Source organism: Neolamprologus multifasciatus, chromosome 4 (genome assembly GCF_963576455.1).
Source record: "Neolamprologus multifasciatus chromosome 4, fNeoMul1.2, whole genome shotgun sequence".
Lineage (NCBI taxonomy): Eukaryota > Metazoa > Chordata > Actinopteri > Cichliformes > Cichlidae > Neolamprologus > Neolamprologus multifasciatus.
The window spans coordinates 32,603,065-32,614,986 of NC_140442.1; the positions used below are offsets into that span (position 1 = coordinate 32,603,065).

Here is an 11,922-nt window from a genome sequence, read left to right on the forward strand (position 1 = left end):
CACTGGAGGGGCATCCATGCCACCTTCATGGGAAGGGCTGAGGAGAGCCCCAGACGAGGGGTCACCCAGTAGCCACCGGGCAGAAACTAGAGGGGGCTGCACCGGCGTGCCCGCCGGCTCTGCCGGCAGCCAGCTGTGCCAGAGTGAACCGAAGCGCAGGCCCAGAGGCCGGAGGCCCGAGGGCCCCCCGCGTCCCGGAAGAGGCCTGACCGAGCAACAGGCGCCAGGCCCCACCAAGTAGCCACCGGGAGTGAGCTGGTACATACCTGAGCACCCAGCCCTGGACACCAAGAACCACCAATGCACCGACCCCTGAGGGCATCAGTCACCGGCAGGGAGTGCGGTGAGGGAAGATAGGCCTCCACACTTTGGAGGGCCTGGGAGTTCCCAGAGAGGTGGAGTCTAAGACCCGACCTGACATATAGACACAGACAAACAGGCACACACAGACACAGACATGCATTCCCACCCTCATGCACACATATACTGTGTGTGGGGGTGGCTGTAGCTCAGGTGGTAGAGCAGGTCATCTACTGATCGGAAGGTTGGTGGTTCGATCCCTGGCTTCCCCAGTTTGCCAAATATCCCCAGGATGCCAAATATCCTTGGGCAAGATACTAACCCCAAATTGCTCTCCGATGCATCCATCGGAGTATGAATGTGTGTGTGAATGTTAGTTAGAAAAGCACTTAGAAAAATGTGCTTGTGTGAATGGGTGAATGTACAAGTTGTGTACAGCGCTTTGAGTGCTCAGAAAGAGTAGAAAAGCGCTATATAAGAACCAGTCCATATACAAACACTCAGCACTCACCCCACCCAGACCCAAGAGATGTTACCCTTCCCTCCGGGGTGGAGGCAAGCAGACCGCCCCAGGCTCCGCAGCAGCAGGGTGGCCAATCGGACAGCCAGCATCTCTTCCCAGCCCCCCCCGCCCCGATGGCTAGTAGGGAACGGGGGTGTGTTAAGACCCCATACCTCCCTCCTCCCGCTCAAGTGTAGTGTTGCTGCGTGTTGCTCTAAAGTGCATTTAAAACAAGGGAGAGCATGGTGCTGCTGCCAGAGAGCAGCAGGTGTTAGCACGGCCCCTCCCGAGAACCCTCAATGTCTACATGGATTTAAAATTGAGAGGTGGGCACTGGCGCCAGAGGTAGGTTTGAATACACAGCCCGTCTACTGGACGCCGTTAATGTGCCCACCCTCAAGGCCCTATATATATATGTGTGTGTTATGAGAGTGTAAGTAATGTGGATGTCTAAGTTGTGAGATAAAATTGAGGCACAGGTGGCCAGAAGAGGACGGGGGGGGGGATGTCTCCCCTGCACCCTGGTGACACACCCGCAACCTAAGGCCCTACCTGTGTGGGTGGGTGTGGTGGAGCGGGAAGAGGGAGGTAGCCGGGGTTGGGGAGGAAAAGAAGGGAGGGGAGGATGCCCCTCCCTAGGGCCAGCTCCCCCGCTGACCCCAGTAGGCACCCCCGTCCTCTGGTATCCACCAAGGCAAGGGAGCCCAGGCCCATCCAGACCGGGGCCTACGGGGCCAGCAGCACCGCCAAGCCCCACAGGACCCGGGGCAGCCCACCCTACCCCACCGCAGAGGAAACTGTACCCACCCCAACATTCAATCATCTCCCAGACTACACAAGACAACAGACACCCAGGTTAAGAGTATTCTCTACCTCTCCTATGTCTCTCCCCCACCTGCAGAGTGGACTCCTGCAAGGATGGAACAACCTCCCTACCAGTTGAAGAGCCCCCCGGTTAGGCCGATGCACAAGAGGCCCCCTGCGCCAGGGCTGAGCCCCCGTGCACCCACCCGCCCACAACCTCGGCGACACACCGACGAGGACCGAAGCCCCCAAGGCCCAGCCAGAGCCCCAGCACGGAGGCGAAGCACCCCCGAACCCCAAACCCCCACCCCTGCCCCGGATCCACTCAGGGGCAGCCAGGCCACCAGGCCAGTAACCTACGTCCGCCAGCACAGACCATCCTCCAGCCCCGCTGCACGCAGCCACCAGGAGAACAACCTCTAAGAGCGACCAGAGCCACTAACCAGGTTATGACTGTAGTAATTTGTGACTCAAATCCAGGCTCTGTTAGCTGACTGTCTGCAGCTAAAGTCCTCATCAATTTCTCAGAATGTCACTCTTTAACACTGTTCAATGTTGTGGAGTTGCCTTCCTGCCCTTCATTATAATGGAACTAAATGGCACATGACACTAGATTTGTGCTGCTTTATAAATATAATTTAAAAAAAAAACCCAACTCTGCAACATTGTGTCCCTCCATATTAAGGAATTCGATATTTCATATGAATAACTATGCAGTTATTCAGGGGGACAAAAAGAAAGAAAGAGGCAGGTTTTTGTCTGCATCTCATTTTAGCTACAAACATATACATGCAAGTAGCTAAAATTGTAACCAAGATAAGGGAGTAACTGGGTCATGACTTCTAGAACAAGACATGCCCTCTGAGTTTTTAAAATGTATTTTATTGACTGAAGATTAAATTCCAGAGAAGGCTGGCATTTCTACACCTGAAATCTTCAAAACTGGACACTTGCATCAAAATGTTCTAGATGGATATAAATTAGTTAAAGAAAGATATATAAAATGATATACATTTGATATTTGGCACCCACTCAGCTCCTACCGGACCTCCAAAATCAGCAGCTGGACTCTCCCCCTGAGCTGGTCTTGTGGCTTCTTCCTTTTCCATTTCTGTGCGAGCTCGTTTTTTCTTTTCGTCCACAGCTCTTTCAGCCTCACTGAAAGTGTTGAAGTATCTTTGTCGATTATCCAGAACCATGGAATTGATCTTCTCCAGCAGTTCTCTGACCTGAGAGGGATCATTGCTTCTGTTGTTAAAAACATGATATCCTCCATGACACTGATGAATGAATTCACTGAGAGCTGGATTCTCACTGATGATCGTATCTATGCTGGTTCCATCTGCCTCTACATCGTCTCCATGGGTGAACAACACCATCATGTAACCTGCTGCTTCTTTTCTCAACATCTGCTGAATGATTTTCACTGTTTCTTCTTCTTCTTCTGTGAATCTGCCAGCATAGATCACAACCAGGAACACATGAGGACCAGGAGCAGCCGAGGAGATGCATCTACTGATCTCTTGCTTCACCTCGTCTTCAGTCAAACTTCTGCTCAAAAGACCTGGCGTATCGACTACAGCCAGTGTTTGACCTTCAGACTCTTTAGTTTCCTCCCGAAACTGTGCTGTCGGAGTTACAGGAAAAACGTTTCTTCCTAAGATGGTGTTTCCTGCTGAACTCTTTCCAGCTCCAGTCTTCCCAACAAGAACAATCCTGAGATCTGCTGTTGGAGAACATAACAAATACATTAATGATGATGTAAAAATGTCCAACAGAACAACTGTTCTGCACATAAACCACAGAAAACAAACCATGTAGAGCCTTTAAAGACAGAAGATCTAGAAAGACAGTAAGCTGGGATAATTCTTTTTTCATGAGAAATTTCATAAAAGTTTTTATTATGTTTATTATGTTTATTGTTATTATGTTAAACTGTGCTCTGCAGCACTTTAACTACTTTCTACTTAGATCATACTCAGATCATGCACAAAGTCAATTTGCTAAATGGACTGGGTTTTTTACAGCGCTTGTCTAGTCTGAGCACTCAATTCGCTTTACACATCAACTTTCATTCAACCATTCTTTTAAGCAATTTGTGTATGGAAAGTTTGCCCAAAGTACTGTAGAACAAAACAAGAGATAAAACAAAAGATAAAAACACCCACATTAAGACAGTCACATGAAAGGATAAAACGAATGTCAACTCACACCGGTCCAGACGCTATTGAAAAAAGATTTGTTTTCAAAACAGACTTGAAAACAGGAAGCCAAGATGCCTGTCTAATATTTAAAAGTTTGATGAAATGAGATGATGAGATAGCCTTTATTTGTCAATTGCAGTTGCCCACAACCAAGATGACAGACCTTGCCGACCCTACATACAATACACAAACATCACATTGGGGAGACAGGTCAGGCTAAGTAGTAAAGGGAAAAAAACATTGAAATGTGTAATACAAAAGGATAATCCGGGAATGCACAGATATCATCACACCATAACATAATAAACCACAAACAAGCAACATGGGAGAATATTCCAGTGTGTACAGCAAGATCTGGGACCGCTGCAATCTTCGATTGCGCCTCCAGCTGTTTCGCTGTCCACATCGGATGGGAGGTAAGCATGGGAGGAGGCGCTGGATTCGGGGGAGGGACGGTGATAGTGAGGGCGTATCAATATCAGTGTACATGTGTGCGTGCGTGTGTTTGTGTATCCTGTGTTCAGCTGAGAGAAGTGTCACCACACCCGGTTAAGTGAAGGTGAACAGTCTTCAGTGGACCCATGTGGCCTTGAAGGAGGGACAAAGAGTTCTGACAACAATCCTGTTATCGTGGAAGAATTTTTGTTGTTCTAGTCAGCTTCGACCTTGGCAGGCCTTCAGCTGGCGCCAGTGGGATTGCCGCATGAGTGAAGATGGTGAATGTTTGGGTTTAGTGCAAACAACTGCATCCAATTTTTACAGTCTAATGTCTGTCTATGGTCACTAATTCTCTCAATTCCTGTTCTTCTTCTCCAAGATCTTATCCATATTGCGTTCAATAAACACAGTCTGAGTACTCACAGCCCTGCCCATCGTCTATCATGTTGGCCAGCCTTATAGGATTTTGAACAGCTGCAGCTGCTTCTTGTTCTTTGATAAGCCAGGTCTGAGCCAGTTCCAATCAGCCAGAACTCTGTTATCGTGGTTCCGAATTGGTAGATGTTGTTCAATGTCCTCTATCGCGTGTCGCCAGACACATGACGCAACGGACCATCGAGTATCCGGCAGCAACCATCTCTGCAGGACAATCGGGCTCTCCCAAGCCCAGGAGGAGCGAATTTCGTTACGGGACCAGTTGATCAAATCCATAATTCTTTCAGTTTTAGAGAACAAGACTGTGAGGCTCTTTGAAGGTTAGAGTTAGACAAGATTAGACAAAGACATAGAAGCAGCAGTAGGGAAGATAAGGGAGGGAGAGGGTGAACGATGTGTCCGCCTCCTCCGAGAGCCATTGAGAAAAGCGGGAGAGAAATTGTGGGAGCCACAATTGAAAACGCTTGCTCTCCTCTACGTTTCAGCCTAGTTTTTGGTACAACCAAAAGCAGCTCGTCGGCTGATGTGAGGGCCTGCGAGTGAATATAAAGCTGAAGGTATGGAGGAGCAAGACTATTTTGGCATTCATAAGCCAACATTAGAACTTTGAAATTTGAATTCTGTCATAAACAGGAAGCCAATGAGGAGAGGACAGGATAGATATGTTCCTGCCTATGTACCAGTCAAGAGACGGGCAGCAGCATTTTGAAAATGCTGAAGATGTGAGAGGAATGCTTGGCTGACTCCAACATAAAGTGCATTACAATAGTCTAGCTGGGTTGAGATAAAGGCATGTATTACCTTCTCCATGTCTTGCCTCGACAAAACTGGCTTAAGCTTTGCTATTTGCCTTAACTGGATAAAGCTTTTTTGCAACACAGAACTGATTTGTTTATTAAATTTAAAATCCAAGTCCATAATGACTCCCAGATTTGTGACATGCTGTTTAGTATACGACCCAAGCCAACTATAATTAATAAGTGGGTTGCATGAGGTATTATTAGGCCTGAATATAATTACCTCTGTTTTGCTTTCATCAAAGCTCAAAAAGTTCAGAGCCATGCAAAATTTTACATATTCAAGGCAGTTTGAAAGTCGTTGGATGGAGCCTGGGCTATTAGGTGCTAAAGGCAAGTAAATTTTGCAGTCATCTGCGTAGCAGTGAAAGGATATTGTGTTTTCTAAGAATAGAGCCAAAAGGGAGCAAGTACAAAGAAGAAACAAGAGGACCAAGGATTGAGCCCTGTGGACCCCCACAAGAAATGGGGGGCTAAGGTGGACTCAAAATTTTCAACATTAACACTAAACGTTCTTCCACTGAGATATGAGCGAATCCAATCAAGTGTGGCACCTTTGATGCGAACCAGGTGTTCCAAACAAGAGATGAGAATATTGTGGTCAACAGTATCAAACGCTGCAGTTAAATCGAATAGCAGAAGAATCACAGAACTTCCACAATCAATAGCTAAAAAGATATTGTTAAAAATCTGCAAAAGTGCTGTTTCAGTGGCATGTAGATGTTTAAAACCAGGCACTTGCACAGACTGTACTAGGTTAAAAGACCGAAGAAGACTTAAAAACTCCTGAGCAAGCAGTCCATCAGGGCAAGAGACATGAATATTAAAATCAACTATTAAAATTCTTATTTAGGCACAATGTCAGCCAAAAAACATGAAAAGTGGCTTAAAAATTACTGCAAACACAACCGCTGGAGAATATGCCAGCTCAAATATGAGAAGTTCAAAACTGCAGGTGGGTGAACCGGCACATGCATTTGTTTCCAGTGAAAGTTGTTTTTAAAAACAGTTAATATTCCAGCTACTCTACCTGATATCGTTGGAGCATTTCAAAATGAGCAGTTGCAGGGCAGAAGTTATCTGTGAAGCCCAAATTAATGGGTGCAAATTCAAAAAGCTACCAAGCCGCGAAAAACAACAATGAGCAGGCTCGCGTCCACCAGAGCCCACGTCAGGAACCAGACACAAGGGAACAGGATCCAGGAGATGCCTTGGAATACAATGCAACAGACCATCAGACCAACCAACTGGAGCAGCTGCTGAAGAACAAGTAAGTCAAGCTTTAAACTTCACCAGCCAACTGGTGAACCCCGGCGTCTATGACAGTGCGTCGGGGCAGGTGCAAGCGCTCCAAGTACCAAGTGAGCAGGAACATCAGCCAGGGATGGTGGATACCCTGTAGCTGTTGTGGTTTTGAAAATGTTTTTTTGTGTGGCAGAAATCTTCCAAAATAACACTAACCAACACCATCAGAGACACAGAAGACAGACAAAAAGGTTTTACTGTACAGCTGACTGTACAGTAAAACCTTTTTACTGTACAGGAATAACAGAAAGCGACTGTTATTTGTATGGTCATGTCGCATTAAATTCATCTTTTATGTCACTGACACAAGAAAGACGGCAATTATTAGCGCCGGAGAAGACATCGTGAAGGCTTCTTGGCCATCCAGTGTAGATGTTAGTGAAACTGTTGGGAAGACAACGTGAACATTTTATTTGTACTGTATAATCTGCAGATTCTGACAGAAATCTGCAACTATTATTTGAATCAAAGCTTCCCTCTAAAACAGCAATAAGGATCATTATTAGGCCAAATGTAAATAACAAAATAACTTTATAACTTAAAGCAAAACTGGGAAACGTAAAGTCCAAAACAAGTCTTTATATATTAAGGGCCATTAAGGGCCACCAAACAATACTGTTTGGTCTGGGTCTAAGCAGAGCGCGTTGTGTCTGATGTCTTCTTTTGTGCATGCAGGCCGCTTTGAGGGCTGTGAACAGTTCACACTACAGCGCATTTGCTGTCACATTTTATTTGAACAACCAGACAAAAAAATCGGATTTGATCAAAAAATCGGAACTGAGCATTAAGAACTGCAGTGTGAACGTAGCCTAAGGAACACACACAGACACCAGAAAGCAGAACACTAACAAAGAAACCAAAAGACTAGAAATTAGAAATAATATAAAAATCAAAGTTCAATAATAATAATAAATAATAAATCAGAAAACTCTGGGTTGATGACCCAGGTCTCCTAACAGTCGGTCTGTTCTGCACTCTCTCTCTTTTTCTTTCTCTCTGATTGTGGAATAAAAGTATGAACATGTATTTATAAGTTACACTTGTGTTTGAATCCTGCAGCTTATCACACATTTGATTTCCATGTGTGACAACTGCAAGTGTCCAGAGTGAGGACAGTCTGAGGGACCCACTGCTGCACATCATCTGTGAGGCTTTGCACTCCTGATGATCCAACAAACTCAGCAGTGTGTGAGGAAGAGGAGGAGGAAGAGCCAGCAGCAGCTGACAGATGGAGAGAATAGACAGACTGTTCCCTGTTTGTGAAGGACTGCTAGAAAAGTTAACTAATTGTCTGTCCTGAATCGGTCTTATTAGGTAATATTATAATAATCTTGCACATATAAGTAAGTTTTCAGACAAATTTGGTGGTGCCACTATATTAACTGAAGAGTATTCATCTCAGCTGGCATGGCAGCTGAATAGTGTTGAGATAAGACTACACACCTTTAAAGAGCAAGTAGCACGTTCGATTCCTACCCAGTATTCAGTAAGGGTCCTGTAATTGCGCAGCTACGTCCGCAGCATGGACACAAAAACATTTCACTGCATGTTGTACCCAGTGTGATACTGTATGTGACAAATAATGAATGTGTATTGTTTTATTTAAATAATGAATTTTTTGTTTTGTTTCATAGATATACACTGTAAGAGATATTTGGCCTTGAGATCAAATAGATACAATGGATGAAATATAAATAACTGCACCTTGAATGTCTTGATACATGCTCAATCATCCAGATAAGTAAATCCCAAAAGGCTGATTCTGAAAACTTCTGGATGTTTTGAGTGGGAGAAACGTTTCGTCACTCATCCAAGTGACTTCTTCAGTCTTAGCTGACTGCAGGTTTCCCCAATCCTATAAACATTACATTTGCAGGATGACTGTAACCAGCTCACTGAATGAACAATGGGCTTTAAGGTCTGACCTCTCAGCCCATTGTTCAAATTACCGTCTGTCCACCTCAGATATATCACATACCTGTGTGACATCACAGTAAAAGTAAAATAAATCATTTTATCAATGAATGCTGTTAAAATCTTTCTAGCAGATGATGTCAGTTGGTAGGCAAACTGGGCAGCATTGTGGGCTAGATAGTTACAATTAAAAGCCATTCAATTCTTTAAGGGACCGACAGCCCCTGAATTGGGCCCAAAACATACACAGTAAGTCAAAATAAAGTGTCTGAAAAGTGATTTAGGTTCAGACCTACACAGTTTGTTTAATAGCTCCACAGATTTACGTGTTGTTGTGTATGAATTAACGTCTCCATTATGTTTGTCTTACATACTAACTTATAAACTAAAATCAGTTATTAATAATCAATCATGTTCAGAAATCATGCTGATCATTAACCGGACTGAGATAAATTAAAGGTGGCTCCTGCTGCAGTCACTTCAAACCATACATTTACAGACATGAGATATATTTAAAGATCAGACATCACAATGTTTTTCACAGTCATATAAACATCGTTCATTTCAGCAAGTGTCTGGTGCACATTAATATATTTCATATGAAGTTTATCATATTTATATATGAAAGTTATAAATGCACTCACTTCTGTCCATGTTTGTCTGTGTCAGTATCCCTGCTGCTAGATCCTTTCTTTCTTCCTCAGCTCTCACTTATAACCTTCTCCGGACTCCTCCCTTTGAACGCATCACTTCCTGTCACAGATCAGACATCAGACACTTCTGAACTCTGAGTGGTAAAACTGCTCCACCTGCTGGTATCATTGTGGACCCGCAGTCAAACACTACAGAAACACCAAACACGCAGGTATTTCTTCACTTTTTAAGTTAAATTAGAAAGTCAATCAAATCTTTGGACTCCTGGGATCAGTAGTGTTCCTGATTTTTTTCAATCAGATGATTAAAGAAAACAAAATAATAATCTTATTTTCAATAATGCCAGTAAGACTTCACCTGGAATAACAACAATGGTCTCTGTGAATTGAGTTCAGGAAGATTTGCAACATCAACACAGAGAAAAGGGTTAGGATTTGTGAAAGAAAATGCAATGAGCCCTCGCCACCTCGTCCGACGACTGGGTGGTTGGATAGAGGGTCACTGGGAATGCACGGGCCACCGCACGTCATGCGTAGTCCCCCATTCCCCGTCCCTGTCTCCCTCTTTCCTTCCCTGAAAAGCGACCGTTTCGCCCCAAGGAGACCCTGAGATAGCACTTTTGGTCACTCCCCATTATACGGAACCCTGTATTTGGTTTGAAAATGCTTTCCATTGTTAGTATCATTCTTCTGATTTAGTATTATCCTCACTATTATTGCCATGTTGTGTTATTTATAGTACAAATACAATTATTCCTATTTTGTACAGGCACATCATCAGTAGTGGACCTTGGAATCATTGGGTGTTTCGGCCATTATCACTAGACACCCTCTTCCAAGGGAGGCCCCGCCAAGGTTGATCAAGCCTTGGAGTGTGTCCATCTATGTCAATTAGTTCTTATTCATCTACATGCAGTTCTGGAGTTTTGTTATTATTCTATTGTGCTTTTCTTTTTTTTGATTATTACATTAAAAAATGGTTTGCTATCATCTGCCATTAAACCATGAGTTTTAAGATAAAGGTTTTCGATCTTATATGAAATAATCCTCAAGTTAATAAAGGTTTCCGCATGATTTGTGTTATTGTTTGTTTCTTAACTATCGATTAAAAACGAGGTTTACCACTTTTATTGAGTTTATTCTGGGGGTTTTTTCGGAACTGGTTTTTGAATTTTCAGTTTTAGGTAAGGTTAAGTTTAGGATTAGTGACTTGTATATAGAGTAAATTGAAACATGTCCTAGGTCCCGTTGCATCTTCGGCCCGGTCACCTAAGCTGGACCGGGAGATGTGAAGAGCTAGGTCCCGGTGCATCTTCGGCCCAATCACCTAAGCTGGATTGGGAGATGTGTAAGGCTAGGTCCCGGTTCATCCTCGGCCTGACCACCTAAGCTGGGACAGGGGATGAGGTGAATCAAAAAGGAAAAAGATCCTAGGTCCCGGTGCATCCACGACCTAGCCACCTAAGCTGGGCTAGGGGATGAAATTTGGAAGGGGTGGCAATTAAAAGGAGCCCAATTGTTCTTTTAGGGAAAAGAGAATTCGTCGTGTGTGGTGCAAAATGGTCTGTTGCAGTGATGAGGCTAACCCTCATAGAAGACTGGGCCACGTTTAAGGTCCTGCCGCCCTGGACCACCACATCCCACGTGCTGTCCTACAGTCGGACCTGGGAGGGCCACATACTTACCCCTTGCACAAGTTAACAGATTGGTTGTTAGCACCGTTAGGTTACCTCAAATCTGCCCGGACAAGGTAGAGGCTGTCGGGTTGTCATTGTTGCAGGATAAAGGTCCTGGAAGAGATCCTTCTCTTTGACAGAGATAAATGGGAACTTCCCAAGGCCACCAAGACAAGAGCATCCCCCAAGGGACCCACCAGGACCAGCCGCGGCAAGCCGCTGCCTTCCTAGGAGGCTCCCGGGCATTGAGAGCAGCCCAGAGAAAGCCAACAAGGCATATTCCCTGGGGGCCTCAGGTACCCGTCTCTAAGAGCCCATGGACCAGTGTCCAGAGCCAGCCGCGGCGAGCCGCTGCCTCTCCGGATCACCAAGGTCTGAACGCCCTCCCTCTCATTTCATTGGTTGTCTAATACTGGCAGGTGTCCCCCGTAGGGACTGGAAGGTGTCACCCCGTAGGGACTGGCAGGTGTCCCCCCGTAGGGACTGCCGGCCCCAGCCACTGAACCTCTTACCCTCATTGCCATGAGGGGTTCGTTGTCAAATATTAATATCTTGTGAAATTAATAAGTAACCTTTAACCTCCTCTCCAAAGAGGAAGTTGTCATCTGCCTATTTCCTGTAGCCTAGCCTAGCTTATAACAATTAGCTTAGCATCAGCCTAACATTAGCATCCAAGCTAAGTTTGTATATTTCCATATCCCTTAAGGATAGTTATTTCCTGTTCCTTAACATAGCATCGTGTTAGCCTAGCATAGCATTAGTCGCCAAAGCTAATTTTAATTAAAGTGTTTAATTCCAATTTAGGGTTAGGGTTAGGGGTTAGGGTTAGGGTTAGGTAAGGGGAATGAAGCTCCTCCCTGCACGAGGAGGGCAGGAGCAGTGCACGGGCCATAC

At 44.9% G+C, this 11,922-nt stretch overlaps 1 protein-coding gene across 1 annotated transcript; it reads right to left on the reverse strand.

The window, feature by feature from the left end:
- Positions 1-210: 210 nt before the first annotated feature.
- On the reverse strand, positions 211-9,376 carry LOC146520899 (GTPase IMAP family member 9-like). Its single transcript, XM_085158389.1, has 2 exons — positions 9,344-9,376; positions 211-3,332 (listed from the first exon to the last, which is right to left on the reverse strand). The coding sequence occupies exons 1-2, from the start codon at positions 9,351-9,353 to the stop codon at positions 2,587-2,589; spliced, it is 756 nt and encodes a 251-aa protein (XP_085014515.1). The 5' UTR covers positions 9,354-9,376; the 3' UTR covers positions 211-2,586.
- Between the last annotated feature and the right edge of the window lie 2,546 nt (positions 9,377-11,922).